The sequence below is a fragment of the Lepidochelys kempii genome, chromosome 3 (genome assembly GCF_965140285.1).
Source record: "Lepidochelys kempii isolate rLepKem1 chromosome 3, rLepKem1.hap1, whole genome shotgun sequence".
Taxonomy (NCBI): Eukaryota; Metazoa; Chordata; order Testudines; family Cheloniidae; genus Lepidochelys; species Lepidochelys kempii.
The window spans coordinates 96,373,473-96,395,627 of NC_136382.1; the positions used below are offsets into that span (position 1 = coordinate 96,373,473).

Genomic DNA, 22,155 nt, shown 5'->3' on the forward strand with positions numbered 1-22,155 from the left:
GGGGGGGAGACGAGGAACAGGGTGTGGGGTCTTGTGGCAAGGGGCGGGGACTAAGGCCCACCTCAGCCCCAGCCCCACCCCCACCAGGAAGAGGCTGGTGCTGCCCCTGAGTCTCAGGCAGGCACGGGGTGGTGCTGTAGGGCATCCAGGACAAATGCTGTACTGGAGTCATTCGTCCTGGGGCCAGGACTTAAACTCTGCATTTCAGGACTATCCCGCCCAATTTGGGACGGGTGGTCACCCTACAACAACCCAGAGTCCCAAACTAAAGTCTCTTCCAACAAGACAAGGAAAAAGTCCATAGTTAGGTCTGGCATTTTCTCTCACCTCCAAGGCTCTTCTTCCAAGCCTCTACAGAGCCTATTTAAGGAGCTCCTTGAAGGGGGAAATGGAGGCAGGGTGCTGCAGAGCCACACCTGGTGCACAGGGCTGCAGGACTGGCATGCCCACTTATGATGTTATTGGAAATTAGGAAAAAACAAGTATCCATCAGTTTACAATTACACATTTTTAACAGCATTTAATAATATTTAACTGATGGTTTAAAACCAATGTGTATTCCACTCTGCAGAGCAGATAGAAAATGAGTTCCATGACAAAACTCTAGATTTGTTGGGTTTTTTCCCATGAATATTCTTTGTTAACCCAGTTAACTCACTATTGAACATAATTGCTCCTAACAACCTTAGGGTTAGATTGTGCTTTTAGGCTCAGCCTCTAAGTAGCTCCTTTCTTTGGAGGGTAGTAATTTGCTACTGTCCAGTACAGCAGCAAGTGACAACAACTCTCCACTGGTTCATCTGAGTTGGTCAGCAAGTGGTGGAGATGGGCTTGCCTGCACAGGGAGTTATTCAGGAATAGCTATTTCTGTTCCGTTATTTCTGATTAACTCCATGTGTGGATGCTTCTATTCCATAATAAGTCATCAATTATTCCGAATTAGCTTAATCCACACTGGAAGGAATAACAGCATCCACATGTAGTTAATATGCATCTAATGAAGTGGGTTCTAGCCCACGAAAGCTTATGCCCAAATAAATTTGTTAGTCTCTAAGGTGCCACAAGGACTCCTCGTTGTTTAATCAGAAATGGTTAATCTGCTTTAAATTCACACCCTACCTTATTCTGGATTAAACTTGCATGTGAAGACAAGCCCTAAGTCTCCACCGGTTCTCCATCCCCTCTACCCACTCACTCGAGGGGCAGTGGGAATAAGCCATGGCACAGAACTTCCTTACTTCTACGTGCCCAGACCCAAAGTCTAGGCAAGCTATATAAAGACCTAAGGGGAGTCCTTGCTCCTTCTTACTCCTTTGTGCTCATGTGTAATCCAAGTTTCAGTCTAGTATTCTGTCACAAACATTTGCCTTGCCCCCACTGGGAGCCCTAAAGACCTGGAATTCTCCGTTCTCCTTGTGCCACTCCAACCAGTGCAAAGGGACCATAAAGCAGGCAGACCTCACCAAATATCCATGTATTCTCCTACATGGGGAGAATTTCCAGTTGGTGGAGAGCTGTAATAGCAGCTCTCAGAGTGGTAGCCATGTTAGTCTGTATCAGCAAAAACAACGAGGAGTCATTGTGGCACCTTAGAGACTAACAAATTTATTTGGACATAAGCTTTCGTGGGCTAGAACCCACTTCATCCACTCCATGCATCTGATGAAGTGGGTTCTAGCCTACGAAAGCTTATGCCCAAATAAATTTGTTAGTCTCTATGGTGCCACAAGGACTCCTAATAGCAGCTCTGTGACACTCCTTTGTGGCCCACTAGTACTGGAGGCATAGCTGGGGAAAAGATTTTGTGTTGGGCTAAAACTAGAACTCTGGATTGGATAGAGCTGATCAAGCAGAGTGCTTTTGGCACAGTGTAGAAATAATATTTTAGCCAATATAGCAAATGAATCACTACAGAAGGGGAAGACTTCAATATTTTTCTCCTGGCTTAGACTTTTCCATCAGCAGCCTCAGCAGCCAACTAACTTTGTCCCAGTTGGAAGAGGAAGCTAGACCAATCTTTTGGATGTTGTCCAAAGGTAATAAAACCATGTCCTTAGAAGTGTTTTATTTAGAATTAGGAGGTTATTTATGTTTGTCTCGGCAAATTCTAAGCACTATTGATCTACATATTTGCCTGGATAAACCAAGACAAGAAACATAGCAACTATCCTGAAAATAAAGTACAACTAAAATGTTTTTAAAAGCCCTTCTACACGGCACATGAGAAACATTAATACTGCTATAAGCCAGTGGACTCTCAGTTTTAATTATTAGTAAACAACTAACACCCTGAAAGTCTTTCACATGTTTCTCTTCATGTTGGAAAGAGATGCAAAAGAAGACTGAATTTAGAAAAGTTCTGAAATCCATTGTTAATTGTGTTTTCTAAAATATAACTCTGATGTGGGAAGAATGATGGTGCAGACTATAAGCATTGGATGGTGTCCTGATTCTCTCTATTAAGTTCTGTTCTCATTTAAGAAAAAAGAAGTGCACAAAGCCCAATTATCAGTCTAAATTAGGCCACTTGGTTTCACATTTTCACACTGAAACAGAAACATAACTCCCTAAAATAGGTATCTGGACACCTAGTAGCTGATTTGAGCGTCCAAATATAGAACCTGGTACCTTAAGTAAGGTGTCCATGTTTGAAAATACTTCTCCACAGAATTTACAGTATTCTATATTTTGCTACTGATGGGCTAAGAAGATACCAAAAGACAAAGGTTCTATCCTGAAGTCATGTACATGGGTGTCAATCATGAGTAATTCCATTTAAATCAGTGGTGTTATACCTGGATAAAACTGGTGTGAGTGGAATCAGGCCCACTGTACAGCTGCATCAACAAAGCTTCTAGGTTCCCATAGCACAAATTGTGAGATATTATAATATTTCCTTGTGATATTTTTCAGAGGGGAGCTATGCGGATCATTTGCCGAACATATTGCCAAGCCTATGGTGAAGCTGAACTCTCCCACAATAATAGTCTGCTTCTTGACTGATGGCACTAAATATGCTAGAGTTAAATCTTTTTATGAGTTTTCCTAGAACAGACCAGAAATCTTAGCCATGTTGAATGTACTTGTTCCATCAAAAGGTAGAACTACGATGTTATTGAGATTGCACTAATCATAGCTCAAAAGACTTCAGGACAGTGTTGATGGGAGTGGCCAAAACATTAGTATTCTGCTGTACCAAGTGACAAAATTATTCAGTGTTCTGAGAATTTTGTAATTTCTTTAGCAATTTCAAAGGGGCTCAGTCATCCCCATATTTCTTAATATCTTTTAATGTGATTTAGTGGGCTCCTTGGAAGAATACCATCCCTAGAACTTTAGATAAATTTGGGGAACTTCTTAATAGCACATTGGTGAAACATACTGATGAACGAGCTTCTGATATCTCTGTTTATCAATCGGCAATTAGATGGCCATACAATGGTCCTGATTCTTCTCTCTTGCACAAATGAAAATCAGGAATAATACCACTGAAAAATAACAGATTCGTACTGATGTAAAACTGGTTGTGTGAGAGGAGATTCAGGGCCAGTATGTTATGGTTATCTGACTCCCAAATATCAAAGAAATCAAATCAAATATAAAATATACTAATAATAAATACCAAATCAAAGAAAGGGACCCAAAGATCCATGTGCAAGAGAAAGGAGTGACAGAGATCAATGAGTATGCAACAGGAGAAACGAAAGTGTGCAATTAGAAATCCATGATCTCTATACGGGAATAAGGCAGTGATGTCATTATATAGTAATTTTATATGAATATGAAACTTTCTGATGTGATTACTTCATTCCTATACATTTCTGATTAATAACATTTACAGTTCCAATTTTAAAAAGATAAATCAGTCATATTCCATAAAAAGAAAAGGAGTACCTGTGGCACCTTAGAGACTAACAAATTTATTTGAGCATAAGCTTTCATGAGCTACAGCTCACTTCATCGGATGCATGCAGTAGAAAATACAGTGGGGAGATTTTATATACACAGAGAACATGAAACAATGGGTGTTACCATACACACTGTAACGAGAGTGATCAGGTAAGGTGAGTTATTACGAGCAGGAGAGCGGGAGGAGGGGGAAGAGGAGAAAACCTTTTGCAGTGATAATCAAGGTGGGCCATTTCCAGCAGCTGGCAAGAACGTGTGAGGAACAGTAGCGGGCGGGGGGGAGGGAATAAACATGGGAAAATAGTTTTACTTTGTGTAATGACACATCCACTCCCAGTCTTTATTCAAGCCCAAGTTAATTGTGTCCAGTTTGCAAATTAATTCCAATTCAGCAGTCTCTCGTCGGAGTCCGTTTTTGAAGTTTTTTTGTTGAAGAATTGCCACTTTTAGGTCTGTAATCGAGTAACCAACGAGATTGAGGTGTTCTTCGACTGGTTTTTGAATGTTATAATTCTTGACGTCTGATTTGTGTCCATTTATTCTTTTACGTAGAGACGATCCAGTTTGGCCAATGTACATGGCAGAGGGGCATTGCTGGCACATGATGGCATAGATCACATTGGTAGATGTGCAGGTGAACGAGCCTCTGATAGTGTGGCTGATGTGATTAGGCCCTATGATGGTGACCCCTGAATAGATATGTGGACACAGTTGACAACGGGCTTTGTTGCAAGGATAGGTTCCTGGGTTAGTGTTTTTGTTGTGTGGTGTGTGGTTGCTGGTGAGTATTTGCTTCAGGTTGGGGGACTGTCATAGAATCATATAATATCAGGGTTGGAAGGGACCTCAGGAGGTCATCTAGTCCAACCCCCTGCTCAAAAGCAGGACCAATCCCCCATTAAATCATCCCAGCCACGGCTTTGTCAAGCCTGACCTTAAAAACTTCTAAGGAAGGAGATTCCACCACCTCCCTAGGCAACGCATTCCAGTGTTTCACCACCCTCCTAGTGAAAAAGTTTTTCCTAATATCCAACCGAAACCTCCCCCACTGCAACTTGAGACCATTAATCCTTGTCCTGTCCTCTTCCACCACTGAGAATAGTCTAGAACCATCCTCTCTGGAACCACCTCTCAGGTAGCTGAAAGCAGCTATCAAATCCCCCCTCATTCTTCTCTTCTGCAGACTAAACAACCCCAGTTCCCTCAGCCTCTCCTCATAAGTCATGTGTTCCAGACCCCTAATCATTTTTGTTGCCCTTCGCTGGACTCTTTCCAATTTATCCACATCCTTCTTGTAGTGTGGGGCCCAAAACTGGACACAGTACTCCAGATGAGGCCTCACCAATGTCGAATAGAGGGGGACGTCCCTCGATCTGCTCGCTATGCCCCTACTTATACATCCCAAAATGCCATTGGCCTTCTTGGCAACAAGGGCACACTGCTGACTCATATGCAGCTTCTCGTCCACTGTCACCCGTAGGTCCTTTTCCGCAGAACTGCTGCCTAGCCATTCGGTCCCTAGTCTGTAGCTGTGCATTGGGTTCTTCCGTCCTAAGTGCAGGACCCTGCACTTATCCTTATTGAACCTCATCAGATTTCTTTTGGCCCAATCCTCCAATTTGTCTAGGTCCTTCTGTATCCTATCCCTGCCCTCCAGCGTATCTACCACTCCTCCCAGTTTAGTATCATCCGCAAATTTGCTGAGAGTACAATCCACACCATCCTCCAGATCATTTATGAAGATATTGAACAAAACCGGCCCCAGGACCGACCCTTGGGGCACTTCACTTGACACCGGCTGCCAACTAGACATGGAGCCATTGATCACTACCCGTTGAGCCTGACAATCTAGCCAACTTTTACCCACCTTATAGTGCATTCATCCAGCCCATACTTCTTTAACTTGCTGACAAGAATACTGTGGGAGACCGTGTCAAAAGCTTTGCTAAAGTCAAGATACAATACATCCACTGCTTTCCCTTCATCCACAGAACCAGTAATCTCATCATAGAAGGCGATTAGATTAGTCAGGCATGACCTTCCCTTGGTGAATCCATGCTGACTGTTCCTGATCACTTTCCTCTCATGTAAGTGCTTCAGGATTGATTCTTTGAGGACCTGCTCCATGATTTTTCCGGGGACTGAAGTGAGGCTGACTGGCCTGTAGTTCCCAGGATCCTCCTTCTTCCCTTTTTTAAAGATTGGCACTACATTAGCCTTTTTCCAGTCATCCGGGACTTCCCCCGTTCGCCACGAGTTTTCAAAGATAATGGCCAATGGCTCTGCAATCACAGCCGCCAGTTCCTTTAGCACTCTCGGATGCAACTCGTCCGGCCCCATGGACTTGTGCACGTCCAGCTTTTCTAAATAGTCCCTAACCACCTCTTTCTCTACAGAGGGCTAGCCATCTATTCCCCATGTTGTGATGCCCAGCGCAGCAGTCTGGGAGCTGACCTTGTTAGTGAAGAAGTGAAGTCCTTGTCTTTAAGCAAGGACTGGCCTGTCTCCCAAGATCTGTGAGAGTGATGGGTCATCCTTCAGGATAGGTTGTAGATCCTCGATGATGTGTTGGAGAGGTTTTAGTTGGGGGCTGAAGGTGATGGCTAGTGGCATTCTGTTATTTTCTTTGTTGGGCCTGTCCTGTAGTAGGTAACTTCTGGGTACTCTTCTGGCTCTGTCAATCTGGTTCTTCACTTCAGGTGGGTATTGTAGTTGTAAGACCGCTTGATTGAAATCTTGTAGGTATTTGTCTCTGTCTGAGGGGTTGGAGCAAATGCGGTTGTATCGTAGAGCTTGGCTGTAGACGATGGATCGTGTGGTGTGGTCTGGGTGAAAGCTGGAGGCATGTAGGTAAGCATAGCGGTCAGTCGGTTTCCGGTATAGGGTGGTGTTTATGTGACCATTGCTTATTAGCAGCGTGGTGTCCAGGAAGTGGATCTCTTGTGTGGACTGGTCCAGGCTGAGGTTGATGGTGGGATGGAAATTGTTGAAATCATGGTGGAATTCCTCAAGGGCTTCTTTTCCATGGGTCCAGATGATGAAGATGTCATCAGTGTAGCACAAGGAGAGTCGGGGCATTAGGGGACGAGAGCTGAGGAAGCGTTGTTCTAAGTCAGCCATAAAAATGTTGGCATACGGTGGGGCCATGCGGGTACCCATAGCAGCGCCACTGATTTGAAGGTATACATTGTCCCCAAATATGAAATAGTTATGGGTGAGGACAAAGTCACAAAGTTCAGCCACCAGGTTTGCTGTGACATTATCAGGGATACTGTTCCTGACGGCCTGTAGTCTATCTTTGTGTGGAATGTTGGTGTAGAGGTCTTCTACATCCATAGTGGCTAGGTTTTTTTCAGGAAGGTCACCGATGGATTGTAGTTTCCTCAGGAAGTCAGTGGTGTCTCGAAGATAGCTAGGAGCGCTGGTAGCATAGGGCCTGAGGAGGGAGTCTACATAGCCAGACAATCCTGCTGTCAGGGTGTCAATGCCTGAGATGATGGGGCTTCCAGGCTTTCCAGGTTTATGAATCTTGGGTAGCAGGTAGAATACCCCTGGTCGGAGTTCTAGAGATGTGTCTGTGCGGATTTGTTCTTGTGCTTTTTCAGGGAATTTCTTGAGCAGATGGTGTAGTTTCTTTTTGTAACCCTCAGTGGGTAATGGCTTGTAGAATGTGGTATTGGATAGCTGCCTAGCAGCCTCTTGTTCATATTCTGACCTATTCATGATGACGACAGCACCTCCTTTGTCAGCCTTTTTGATTATGATGTCAGAGTTGTTTCTGAGGCTGCGGATGGCATTGTGTTCTGCACAGCTGAGGTTATGTTGTGGCCCCTTGTTGCATGTAGTAGTTTAGATAGTTTAGTGTCCTTTTTCTTTTGTAGAGAAGCAAAGTGTGTGTTGTAAATGGCTTGTCTAGTTTTTGTAAAGTCCAGCCACAAGGAAGTTTGTGTGGAAGATTGTTTTTTTTAGGAGTATCCAGTTTTGAGAGCGCATTCTTAATCTTTCCCTGTTTGCTGTATAGGATGTTGATCAGGTGGTTCCGCAGTTTCTTTGAGGCACAAGCTGTCCCCATAGTCTGTGTGGTATGTAGATTGTAATGGATTTTTTACCGTCAGTCCTTTTGGTATGATGTCCATCTGTTTGCATTTGGAAAGGAAGATGATGTCCGTCTGTATCTGTATGAGTTTTTTCATGAAGCTAATAGATTTCCACTCCATACGGCTAAATTCAGTGCGTTGCATAATGACAGGTTTCAGAGTAGCAGCCGTGTTAGTCTGCATCCGCAAAAAGAAAAGGAGGACTTGTGGCACCTTAGAGACTAACAAATTTATTTGAGCATAAGCTTTCATGAGCTACAGCTCACTTCATTGGATGCATGCAGTAGAAAATACAGTGGGGAGATTTTATATACACAGAGAACATGAAACAATGGGTGTTACCGTACACACTGTAACAAGAGTGAATTTCTGTGCACATTACTAATATTTAGACACACTGAAGAACAACAGAAAGGTCTGCCTATGGGAACAGATGCCAGGCTGCTTTACATTGTTTTGCCCCACAGATGAATATAGATGTTTCTTTAGAGAGAAAAAGGTCTGCTTGCATGATGAAAACGATACTGCCCAATGAGAACTAGTAGAAGTGGGAATGTGAGATAACAGGAGAAAAAGCTGTCTGGAGAGGCCTCTGTGCATCCAAAACACCCAGAACTATAGAAGCTTTTAGAGGTTGATTTTTATCAGTGAAACTGCATGTGATCATTCAGTCTCCAAGCAGCCTGCTCTTGATAGTGTGTGTTTGAAAAATTAAACAAGTGGGGTTGCCCTGCTGTATTTGACAAAACTTGTATTGAGACCTTGCAGGCTTGCACAGATTTCAGCAATTCCTAATTAGAACAATGAAAGCATCTGATTTCCCATGACACGATGGCCACATTAACTGAAGTTGATACAGGAAGGTAGAAATTATATCTCCTTGTACCAGCAAAATTTGTTGCTCCCTATGAGGGAGCTGCTCTGAAGTACCACTACTTGCTGCCTTCTCTTGGGGTTGTCTCTAGAATAAGCTGCTCTCACCAATGCCAGAACTCCATAGGGGAACCATTGTAATGGAAAAGTTGACTCACTATAACTCCTGACCATCTCTGTCCATGTGCTGCCCTTTTACTGTCCCCTAGTGCAAGAGAGGTTGTGACCGTTTTCTGACAATGCAATGTACTCCTTTGGTGGACAGTCCATTTCAGGGACCTTTCACTAGTGTCATCTTCAGCATAAATTGTTATGCACTGAGGGGTTAAGCTGGAGCCCAAAGTCTTAAACTAGTCACATAACTATCAGTGATCAGTGTGGTTTAGAGAAAACTAGGATAAACTGAAATTATAATTTCATAGACAGACTCGTTTCAAAAACATCTGAGTTTATAATGCCTCTCTGGAATCTCCAGACTATAGCTTTGTTATGTAATCCTCCCATGTCCACATCAAATATCTTTTGTCATTTCAAGAATGACAACAAAGATACCTTTCCAAATATTCTTTCCCAGTTTCTCTTTCTTGGTGCATAAACAAAATCTAGTTTAATTTTTCTTAACAGGTTTTGTAAATATCACCAGGCTTTACAGTAATAGTCAATAAAGCTTGTACAGATGTATTTGTGTCCATAAGAGGAAGCAACTGTTTGATGAATTAGGATAATAAAATCTTCCTTGACATACAGGCTGTGAACAATACCGTATCGGCATGCCCAGCATGTCTCAACGTTCCTGTTAAGTTCCACAGCTTCAAGGCTTATCAGGCTACTTCTCAGCATTTCTCTGAATAGCATCTGAACCACAGATGTTGAAAAGAACACATACAGGAAATTCATAAGAGGATAAAAAAAATCCCTTGCTGCTTTTGTAGACTTTTTCTATGCCCACTAAAACTGTATTCAAACAGTGTGCATAATAACGTGTGTAAATAGTGAGAGGAGCTTTTCATGAAGAATTCTCAGTGCTTCTGCATAATGGATGTTAGCGATGAATGCGTCCATCCTCAGACTGACTTACACAGTTCTTCAGAGCTCACCTGTTTTGTCATTAGAACCTTTCACACGCATAGTGGTCCTTCGCCACCCACCAACTGTGGATGCTTGTCTCATCTGCCTGTAGATGAAATAACATACACTTAAGGGCCAGATCCTCAGCTGGTGTAAATTATCAAATGAGGCCCATGCGCCTATGATAATTTACATCAGCTGCAGATCTGCCACTTAGTCTTACTTTGCACACTGGTTTACTAACTAGTTCATTTTGTGTTGTTGGAGACATAATGGACTCTGGGCCTGATTCTGAGCCCACTTGTGCCTGTTTTATATGGTAATACCCTTGAATTCAATAGAGTTACTCCTGTAACTCCTCTTACAACAGTTAGAGATCAAAGTCAGGCCTATTATATTCAGATTTGTGTTGGGACATTTGGATGTATTTGCTGAAACCAGGATCCCATTTGGCTTATCACCTCTTTTTGCTTCTTAAAATAAATATCTCTTAGTTGTTGACTCAGCTTTGCAGTTTTAAAATCTTATTGATATTCAGCACTTTTTAGGACCTTCCACCCAAGGATCTCAAAGTTGGGGTTCTGTTTTGGTTTTTTGAAACTGAAATCTTCCAACACTTCTCTGTGATAGGTATCCCCCCATTTTATAGATGAGGAAAACAAACAGCCAATGCAGAAGTTCAGTGATTTGCTCAGGGACCCAAAGCAAGTCTTTGGCAGATCTAGAAGTTAAACCCAGTTCTGCTCACACCCACTGTGGTGTTCTGCACTTGCTCAAGCTTTCTTTTTTTATTTTTTTTACTGATGGACCCAAAATGTCTATCCTTGTCTGAAGCAATTTTATTTAATACTAATCACAGCTTTCAAATAAAATGCCAAAAACTGTTATTTTGGAAAAAAAACCTGTTAAGCATAATAGAGAATCATTCCTGTGAAGCTTTAGGGGATAGGTTTAGCAATGGAAGAAGGTTGGAATGTGCAATGTTTTCTTTGCATATGTAATTATGCAAATTTTAATGTGTAATTATATTATCTATGCCATTTGGAATTTTACTTGCACTTCACATTTATAAGTCTGCAGATCAATGCAGCCAGGTGGCCACTTACACAATGGTTGAATTTTGCCCTTCTATGACCAGCCTCCCTTGCTCTTTTTTTTTAACTTCCAGCTTTACACACAGTAAAAAAATATTCCATATCTTGATTTCTTTGTATTATTGATTTTTTGGTATTATTTTTCAGAGTTCATTTTGCACTTCTCATTTTATTTTCTTACAAATTTTGGTTGATCATGATACTTCTGAGTTCACTGCAAGCTATAAAATAGAATGAAACAATTAATCCTATTCATTCTTACTGCTTCTCTGATAAGAGAGTAGAAAGGTTAAGAATTTCCCACGGTAGCTACAGTGACTTAAAGAGGAAAAACTCTTCTGACAATAATGTGATGAAATTTGATTTCACTCATACCAGTATAAATCCATTAACTTAACTTCAGCAGAGATATTGGTGGGGTGAGATCTTCACCTCTGTTCCAGCCTCTGTATGCCAGGTAGGGGGGACTTTCAATTTTCTTGTGAAGAAAAGGCAATCAAAAAGCTATTACTGAGGCAGATGTTCTGGGCACATAAAGACGATTCATCATTCCAGATGTTGTTTTACAATGCTTGGGACAACTGAGGTACTGAGAAAAATTGGTTTCCTTTTGGAGTAATTTTAATATAAAGTGTTAGGATTCTCTACTTCATTGTATTACTTTTGCCTCTGTTGTTTCTATATTCAAATATTCCCCCACACACTAGATTTTCAATTCTGTTTATTTCAATATGGGTTATGGCTCGAAACACATGGGTATGTCTACACTGTAGCTGGGAAGGCGCTTCCTGGTGTGGGTAGACAGATGCATGCTAACTGTGCTCCCGTTAGCATGCTAAAAATAGCAGGGTAGCAAGATAGCATGGGTGGCAGTTTGGGCTAGCCTCCTCAATACAAACCCGCCCAGACCCTCTGGGTACATACTTGGGCAATGAGCCTGAGCTGCTGCCCATGCTACCCCAACTACACTGCTATTTTTAGTGCACTAGTTCAAGCAGAGCTAGTGCTTATATCTACCAGTACTGTGAAACATGTTCCCAGCTGCAATATAGATGTATAGTATATAAAATCAGAATCTTTTGTCTTGTACCTCTCTATTTCCAGTGCATCACCCTCATTATACATGCGTAACATATGTGCAAAATAAGGGCAGTTTTCTTTGCTGTGAGTGTGCATAGTGTTATGAAGTTTGTCTTAAAATGTCTGCCAAATTGAACCACAGTATTCAATTTATTGGACCTGAATATATCTAGGTTTGGCAGCTTTGATTATGTGCCCAAATGTTCACATAGGGTCTGATTATCTGAACAGTTGCCACTAGGCATAGAAGTTACTATTATGAATAGCCCTGTTCACACTGATAGCACTATCCATACCTGTAAGGCCTTTATGGAATTGCGTGGTATTTATTGATGGCAAAAAAATTTACAGCTGGCCCTGCTATCTGGTAGTCGGGTGGGTACGTGCAGATTAATAATTGATTTTTAAGACATACCCAGCAGCAACATCACAGTATCTTAAGTATCTACAATTTTTTAAAATATGTTCAGCAGCACGATGGTGGCAAACGCAAGCCCAGATTAATATATCAGTCATGAAATTATGCAAAATTCTCTGGATTGAATTACATTTGGTTGAGTTAGTACAAACAAGGAGCCTATGATTTAAATTCAATTGGAAAGTGAGTATTTTTGAGGGAAGGGGAAAATACACACAGTATCTACAGAATGGGGTGATTATATTCAATTCACATAGGTAAACCTGGTTAAATAGTTACATTGAAATCTTTGAGGGTCTTAAATATTAATGTTATCAATAGGCTGAAAAAAATGTAAATTACTCTGGATGATGTGTAGGAGAGCTTGGTTCTGAAAAGATGTTTCTAACGGCAATTTTTCTTTGCATGACTGAGTACATGTGCAGATTGACACTTTACACAATTTTATGTTTATAAAGGTTACTAAATGGTTAATCAATTGTTATAAAGTCCAGCAGCCAGTAGGTTGCTTATAATAATCTATAACACCTTTGACTGATGTCCTTGCCACCATCTACAACACATACGATTCATGTCTGTGATATGTTTATTACATCTATTAATAATTTATTGGTATTTCTGTGAGTGTTCAGTGAAGAAAGGGCTGGACACTACAGGGGAATGCTTTGAAGAGCCTCAGGGACTGGGGTACACCTATTGTTCACCTGCAAAGCTAAGCAAGGACTAGCATAGCCCAAAGAAGACTGCTTGGGTGTCTAACAGTGCTGACACCCAGTTAAGTGCAAGCAAATCTGCTTCTTGCTGGGGCCAGGGAAGTAATAAGGTGACTGGGTACTCCAAGACCCATCAAAGTACCATTCCAGAATTATTGCCTTCCCTTTTTCTTTTGCAGGAAACAGATCTTATTCTGACCTTTAATATCTCAATGCACCGTTCTTGGTGGATGGAGAATGGCCCAGGCTGTACAGTGACATCTGTGACTCCAGCCCCAGAATGGGCACCAGAGGATCATCGTTACATCACTGTCTCAGGGTGTTTGCTTGAATACCAGTATATAGAAGTGGCTCACAGCTCCCTTCAGATCTTCCTTGCAGTAAGTGTTCACAATCAACCTCTCTTCCAGCACTTTTTCTAGAATTTATCTTATAGTGAAGGCTGACCTGCCTCACCAGTCTAAAACTGGGACTTCTTATGGTCCATCTAACCACTCAGAAAAATATTTTTAGATACCTATATTTTTGTAAACTCATTCTCCAAAATGGTTGTTTTTGCTGAAACTTTGGGGGGGGGGGGAAGGGAATAAGCTTGGGGTATAGAGCAAGCATGGAAAATTTCTGCCATGACACAAAGGCTGTGAAATTCTCACTCTATTGATGTCAATAAGCAAAATTCCCATGTCTTCAGTGGGGCCAGATTTTCACCTTTAAAGTGTGACAAAGTTATAAGCAACTGAAAATGGGCTTGTAGTGTAAAGTGTTCAACAATTTTAACTATAGACGCTGGTACCAGCTCTGCCTATAATAATGATGATTGTTTCTATTGTCGCAGTATTTAGAGACTATGATTGAGTCCCCATTGAGTTTAGCATGTTCAAATGGGTAAAACAAAGACAGTACCTGCTCAGGCAAGGGCACAGTCTTGGATTATGACAAATTGCAACTTGTGGATAAACAGACAAATAGGCTTGGGGTGGAGGGGACAAAGTAATAATAAAGACAGGTGTATTTGCATAAATATGTAATGACAGGATAGTGTTCAGGCCCAAAGTCTGTAGCTCAGCCTCATCTCCAAAGTCGATGTTAAGGATTTTTTTTCGAACTCAATTTTGTGGATAATAATGAGGGTTGAGTGAAAGAACAAAGAAAAAATATCGTTCAGCATAGGTTCTGTTCCCATTCAGAAATACATGGTGTGTTTTACGTCAGATCTTTTAGAGGTGTCAGTGTCTGAACACAGCTGTATTTCTAGATAAGGCCTCGCTTTTCATGCCACAGAAAAAGTACAGAATGACAAGCTATCAGATTCTGTGTTGAAATCCCAGCATAGTTTAGCCAACCATGGTTAGGCGTTTTATTACTGCTCATGTTACCATACCTGTAGTTATTATAGGTACCCATTTACAAAGAAAACATTTGGGTCAATTTTCCAAACCATCATATTGGATTGCATAACACATAGTTTAAATGTTTTCTTAAAAATAATGACCACTGTTTGGCATGTAAATACAGAAATAGAACCACGGGGTGACCTGCAACACAAAGTTAGACAAGCAGAGTTTTCTTCTCTTTTCAACAAACTAATCTCCAAGTCTCTGCCCAGATTTATCCCTGGTTAGTGAAAAGAAGTTGATCTTTTCTTTCAATTCCCTTTTATGGGCACTTACGTGGATCTTGGACTTTAACTGTAAAACCGTAAATTGCGACCTACAAATTGGTTACTTGCTTTAAATTTGTTTGGTTTTTTTCCCCCTGTGTTCCTGGCCAGTATCAAGTTAATGTTGATCTTAGCTTTTGCAGGGACAGTAGCACCACTGGTTGCTCTTAAATGGGTTCCTTGCAGATAAATGTCTCAAAAAGGAGTAAGGAAATAATTCTGATTGGAGCTGACTTTTATGATTCTTTGAAAGTGACATAACATATTCAGTGCATTTTCTATGACTTTTTACTAGGTTTGCAAAGTGTGCAGCTAAAGGAAGTTGTGCAGTTCATGTGTGTCTGACTTAGTGAAAAGAGTACTTAAGTACATTATGCATAGGGAGAAGTGAGAGCTCTTGGCCCCATCCTTTTACACATTAAATAGAGGGGTTTAGAGGGAACTGTATTTTTGCAAAAGGAAGTTCTGCTGATGCACTACAAGAACTCCATAGCACTTAAGGTTCCCAGGGAAGTGATCTCTCCTGAGAGCTTCCTAAACTGTGTTGGACAAAGTGTTTTGGTGGCATCTAGCCAAATAGTGCCAGATTATGGAATTTATATGTGCTATTACAAATATTATGCGAGTCATCTGTAATTATACATTCTGAAGAGTGTTCGTTTATAGATAGTTATTTTTTCCTTTTCAGATCTAAAGTACCTTGAGAACATTAAAGAGTCTGACCTACACTCTCAAAAGTCAAGAGATTCACCCCTGTGCAGAGGACCAGCCCCAGGCCTGGGCACCACTTATATCCCACATACATTCAAAATAGGTCTTAAGAATAACACTGGGGGACGTAAGTGATGCCCAGATCTTGTGCTGGCTTCCGTAGAGGATAGAATTTCATTCAGTACGGATAAACATCAAGGCCTGTTTCCTACCAATACAGCTGGTAACTTTGAAGAAGCAACAGAACTATTCTGATTAATGCTGTTCGCAATATTCTGAGCTACTGAAAGCAAGTAGCCTTGTAAAAACTTCCAAATTAGGAACAGTTATCAGAGAGGTACCAAATGCAAGGATATGCCTTCATAGAACAAGGACTATCCTTATCTACCATGGTGTTAGAAATGCCTAAGATAGTCACTTTGTGCCCATTTATGGTTGCCTGATAGCCATGTTGATTTTTTATTACTTTTTAAGCTCATCTCTTGATTGATTTTATGTTGACAGTTGTTGCTCTTGAAAGGACCGCTTGTGATTTCACCCAGATATTGTGGAGGTCTCATGTGAGCTTGTTATGCTTGACTTGCCTCTCTGAAACTGTGCAGTATCAAAGATCCCAATGCCACACCTATTGTGCTTGTCAGCTTTTCCTCAGTGCTTCATTGAAAATAAAAGAAATCAGGAGCTAAGCCTCAGTTGTCAGCTGTGTTTCTGGTTTGGTTCTTTTCAAGCCAAGCTTGGCCTAAATTTTATCACTTTCTTTCTGTGCTGTTCATCATCACACCTCTCCACCTCCCCTACGCCCACACCCCCATACGCAGTTATGTGAAAAGAAAGAAAGGAATCTATTTCATTTTTAGTTCTGCAGCCTGCAGCGCTGCAAAATAAACATTTTTCAGGCACCACCTGCAGCATGCAGCTGTAGTTAGCAGAGCAGAACTGCTAAGGATGTGTGATTTGTTCTGTTTAGTATGAAGCCCTGAGCTTTGGGAAAAGATGTGGGGGAGAAATTTCTACAAAACCATCCCACACATTCCTAGTTAATACTGCAGTTGAAACTGCTAACTCAGAACCTTAGCTTCATTATGTCTCACAAAGCAACAGAGGTTTTATTGGAGTAGCGTGTCCACTTACTGATATCAGTGAGGTATTTTGGTATGTTACTCAGCTTTTGCTCACTACTTACTCAGACAAACTCTATTTACAAGTGTGAGGGGGGTCAAGCCTCCGCACCTGGCAGTTGCGGTCCATGGTGGCAGCCCCATTTGTGGTTATGGAGTAGGGGAACCCAGGCCCTTCCACTCCACTGGATTCTATAATGCAAGAGTCTGCTACCTGTGGTTCAGCTAATGCTATCCCCCGGGCTTCTCCCTACTGCTATACCCCTCCCCTTGGGGCACATTATGGCTGGTGATTGTCCCTGGTGACCTGGTCCACAGGTCTCAACGGGGTAGAGATCCCCTGCTCTGTGCAGCAGACCTCCACCATGCCTTTAGAAGGTTTATGTGATAAATCTAGGTCTCTTTCCTCTTCCCAGGTTGCCAGATCTTGTAATCCACTGCTCCCATCCAGTGCATCACCTGAAAGGACTCAAGAGTGCTGTCCACTCCAGTGCTGTCTGGCCTGAACTTTAACTCAGAGTTGGGCAGTAGCAGCAATACTCTGATGCTGGAATTCATGTGGGTGAACACCCTTGTCATAAGCTTGCTTCTGATACTCTTGGGCCCTTAAAAGATTTTCTTTTGCAAAGGACACTAGTGTCGTCATCGTTTCTAGTAGCTGCCAAACATACTGTATTACCCTGATGACCCTGGGCTCTTTCTTCTCCCATGTTTCTCAAACTAGATCTAGGGTCTCCCAGGGTTGCCTCTCATACAACAACTTGAAGGGCAAGAACCCCATTAAGGTCTGGGGAACCTTGTGTACTGCAAACAGAAGGGGTGATAAAAGGTGATCCTAGTGGTGGGGGTCTTTAGCCACAAACTTTCTTAGCATCCTCTTCAGGGTCCCATTGGAGCATGCAACTAGCCCATCTGTTTGGGGCTGGTAGATGGATTCTCAGAGATTTGATTTTCAGCAGCTCACGCAAGTTCTTCATTGGTCATGACATGAAGTTCATTGCCTGGTCTGTTTTTATTTCCTTGTGGATTCCCACCCTCATGAAGACCTTCATGAGCTCCACTGCCATGGTTGCTGCGTTCATTGTGAGAAGCGGAATAGCCATGCACACTACACACTGCAGGCCTTTCAAGTCCATACCAATTCTCTCAATGGGGGTGTCTGCAAACGCATCAGTATCTGGGAGGCCCTTGGGGTATTCTTGGGCTCTGTCAGTTGGCACTCCAGGCAGGACATAAAATAATCTCTCACCGGTTTGTGGATGTCCAGCCAATAGAACCAGTTGCTTTCTCCCTCCCTAGGTGACCAGCACATGGTACTCAACATGCAAGACAGAGTAACTCCCTCTTAGAGGGCCAGGGTACCAGGAGTTGGGCCTGGACTTCATTGGTCTGGGGGGTCATATGCCCAGCTTAAGGTGAGATCTTTTTTCTGTTCCCCAATTAAATCCTTGTTTTGGGTCAGGCATTTCATACCCACAGGTGTTGAGTTTGCAGGTCCTGCTGATCTCTCAGGGGCGCCTCTGTCTATAGTGAGGCCCTTCCCCTAGATCTTCTTGCTCTCCTGTGTCAGCCAGTTCTGCAGGCTCTGCTTCTTCCCCAGTGTCAGGGTCACGATCACGCCCCAAGGCCGGGTCTCTTTTCTGCACCTGCAAGACATCACCAAAGTACTTCCAGTCTTGTCCCAGGATCATGAGTTAGGCAAAAGCAGCTGCCCCCCGCACACTGAGTCTCAGTGTGGTTCCCCATGGTCAGCTGTATTTCATTCATGGGGTACAGGCACAGGTTCCTGTGTATACACTGTAGAAAGATCACACAGTGGCCCATTGGTCTGTGATGGAGATCTCAACCACCTTTTCCTTCACGAGGGTCTGGCTGCAACCAGAATCTATTAGTCCCATCACCTCAGTCCCATAGACCTTGCTTGTGGGATCTAGGAGCAGCCATTCAGGCCTTTCTGTAGTTACAATCCATAAAGGGGCAGTTGCATTGAAAGTGGTGATGCTGCCCACAATTGAAGCAATTGCCATCCAGTGGGGCTGCTGTCTGTCCCCACCCCGTTGGGATTGTCCTGTTTGGAGGAGGGCCTCTGTGTCTTGGGGTGCTCTTATTCAGTCTCATAGTCTCTTCCTTGAAAGGAATTCAGACCCTGCCCCAGCTGATGGTCTCCTGTGCCCCGTTCTCTCCGTTGTGCTCAGCCCTCCATATCTGGTGATGGCCTACACCCTTGGGGTCCAAGGGATTGGACCTTCAGTGGCCAGGTAATTTTCTGTGAGTCCCACTGCCTCCAACAGTAGGCAGTGTTTCTCTCTCCTCACATCACCCAACCACAAGGGACTGGATAAATTGCTTGAGGACAATATCTTCTGCCACCTGCACCCCGATGTGCCCTTCCAGAATTAGCCAGTGCCCATAATAATCCTTTAGATACGGGCCACTACCATCAGGGCAGTCATTTTTCCTTCTGGAAGCGTTGTGGTAGGTCTTGGGGGAGATATTGAAGCAGTCCAAGATAGGCACCTTGACCTTCTGGTAGTCTCAGGCACCCCCAGGATCCAGCACCCTATAGCTGCCTGGGCCAGCCCTGTCAGATAGGGGGCCAAGAGTGTGGTCCAATGATCTGGCAGCCACAATGATCACCCATTTGAACGTCCCTAAAAAGCCTTTGGGGTCATTCTGTGGGCCCATCTTTGTCATCTTGACTGGTGTAAGGACCCCACCCCAGAGGACCTTGGCCCTAGGCTAGCAGCAGCTCCTGAGGGTTGTAGGAGCACCGACATCAGGTGGTGATGGTATTCTTGGTATTGAGTGGGCCGTTCCCAGATCAATTGCTGGTATTGTGAGTCCAGTTGTTGTAATAATTGCTTCTGTTGTTGCTGAAGCTGAGTTGCCTGTTGCTATTGGCTCTCCATTACTCACTTCTGCAAGTTTTCCATCTCCATGCCATCCCTTCTTATTTTTTCCTTGCTCCTCTTTTGGCCTTTTTTATGTCCTTCAGCAGGACTAGGCCATTTTGCCTGCATTCTCCACCAGTTGTGAGCAGGCGAGAGCCTCCTCACTTTGTGATTATAGTTTGAGGCAGCAGCACCACCTGGCCGTTGTAGTCCATGGTGTCAGCCACACCTGGTGATTATAGAATAGGAGAACCCAGGCCTTCCCACGCCACTGCATTCTGACCCAGAGACTCTCTGGAGCATTGTAATGCAGGAGTCCACTACCTGAGATCCACCTAATGTTCTCCCCAAGCCTCTTCCTACTGCTCTGCTCCTTGCCTTGGGTTTGTCTTGGTGGCGGTTGTTCCTGGCTACCTCATCCATGGATCTCAGCAGGGTAAGGAGTCTTGACTTTATGCAGCTGACCTCCACCTAGGAATGCCTTCTTGGCCTAGTGTCTCTGTAGCAGCGAGTGCTGTCGGGGCGGAGCCCCCTGGTATGTTCCTGCATTCTTAACTCTCCAGTGTATGGTTATCCACCCATCACAAGAAGCTATGCCAATTTACACCACTTGAGAGTCTGGCCCAACTACTAAGTAAAAACTAAGTAAAAACTCTCACTAAGTAAAAACAGAGTAAAATACAGAAAGATTCAACCTGATACAGTATTTTCAAAATACCATCTACTTGTAAAATATTTACTTTTTCATGGTTCCATTGACTTTCTCTGAAATGCAAGAACTCTATTTCCATTATCTGTCTGCTTCTGCAAATATGAGCAACTTCCTGGAGAACTCTGCTTGTAGAGCTTTCACCTACCTCCCACTTACCAAATGGTCCTTAGCAACTCTTTAGTTTGGTTCCTATTTGTCTATTCATCTGTGCTGGCTTCATGGTCAGCAAACATGTAGTGGGCTGATCAATAGTACAGTCTTTCTCTGGCTCCTCTGTATGACCAGACTGAGCTATTGTGGTGATGGAGCAGCTTAGACACTCAGCATGCTCCATACTTTAAAATGTCCTCATTCATTTAATGGCTATTGATTTTGGCCCTGTATATCAAAGTCATAATTTCATGTTCAGACCTCCTGGGTTATCAGGGATGAACATAATTAAATTACAAACTAATCTCTGGAGATGGTTGTCCCAAGTAAAGGATGAGGTCAGGTAGAAATACAGTGTGAGGATGTCTGGTTTACTACTGGTCTGTGAATTAAATCATTGCCGTGGATATTATCCATAGACGAGATACTGGGTGAAATCGTAGCCCCACTGACTTCAGTGGGAGTTATGCCATTGACTTTAATGAAGCCAGGGTTTCACCCACTTCATAGGCAGTGGCTGTGCTTATTTTCCCACTTTGGGCAACAGTATAACCTGTGGCAGGATATTTTCTTTACCTCAGCACTTCTCCCTCAGGCAGTGGGGGGCCTGGAGTAAATCAGTCTGTCTCTGGAGGGTTTTTCTCTTATCTCTAGTTTTATTTTTCCCTACTTACATGGTGGGCCTCAGGGTGGGCCCAAGAAGTTATCTTAAGAAAAACAAAACAAAAAAAAATACCCAAAACCCACACTTACAAGGAAAACAGAAATACTTTTCCCTGCCCCGCTCTGTGCTTGCTATACTGGCTTGCTTGCTATACTGGCTCCCTTGCTATACTGGCTCCTAGTTGCCAGTACTTCCCAAGCAGGTGTTAACTTAGTTTCTTTCCCTATAGCGAGGGGAGACAGACTTCCACCAGGAAGTCTTTCCTTCATGCTGCCACTACCCCTACTATAGCTTGTCTCTGTTCGCTCCCTTTCTCACTCTCTCACCAGAAAAGTGTTTTTTCTAAAGGTCACTGGCAGCTCTTAACTGGCCTCAGGTATTTCCAGTTAACCTGAGGTAACCTTTTTTCAGCTCATAGCAAACAGGGCCTTCACCATTCTAGGGCTGATACATTTGCCCCCCTCCAGTCTCTCAGATCTGCCAGGACTGACTTTGTCATAGATTGAATCCTGACCTGGAAAGTTCACATTATGAAACTAATTCAGTCTTCATTCCATTTGAGTCTTGAGCCTCTGTGCTAATACTAACAAGAGTGACAACATGGATGGTGATTCTTAGGTTGTGGACAGCTGTCCACTCTGATTGAACCAATACCACTGTCTAATTTACTTATTTTAAGAGGAGATCAAAGGTTATATGTACAGCATCATTCATTAGCAGCATGCTGAGCTATCTCCTCTCTTTCCTATAAAGTCAGTGACTGCAAAGCATGAGTTTCTGATTATCTTCAAGAAACACACGTGGAACAATAAAGTCCAATCAGAATTTGAAATATAAGTTTAAAGATGTGTGAATATTTCACCTACTGTAAGAGTTTGGGCCCTGTTGTATATTGCCCTTTTCCAGCTGGACCCGAGCTTGCTCTGGTTGAGCCAGCACCCTTCCTGTGGGAATTCGGCCTGGAACCTTCCCACCTTGTCCAGGAAAGGTAGTTTCC

At 42.9% G+C, this 22,155-nt stretch overlaps 1 protein-coding gene across 3 annotated transcripts in view; it reads left to right on the forward strand.

Moving 5' to 3' along the window:
- NKAIN2 (sodium/potassium transporting ATPase interacting 2) overlaps positions 1-22,155 on the forward strand; it is a 792,430-nt gene that overhangs the window by 661,408 nt on the left and 108,867 nt on the right. For all 3 annotated transcript variants that reach the window (XM_073337203.2, XM_073337206.2, XM_073337205.2), the window contains exon 4: positions 13,432-13,632. In XM_073337203.2, coding sequence (XP_073193304.1) covers positions 13,432-13,632 — 201 coding nt within the window. The remainder of the gene's footprint in view (positions 1-13,431; positions 13,633-22,155) is intronic.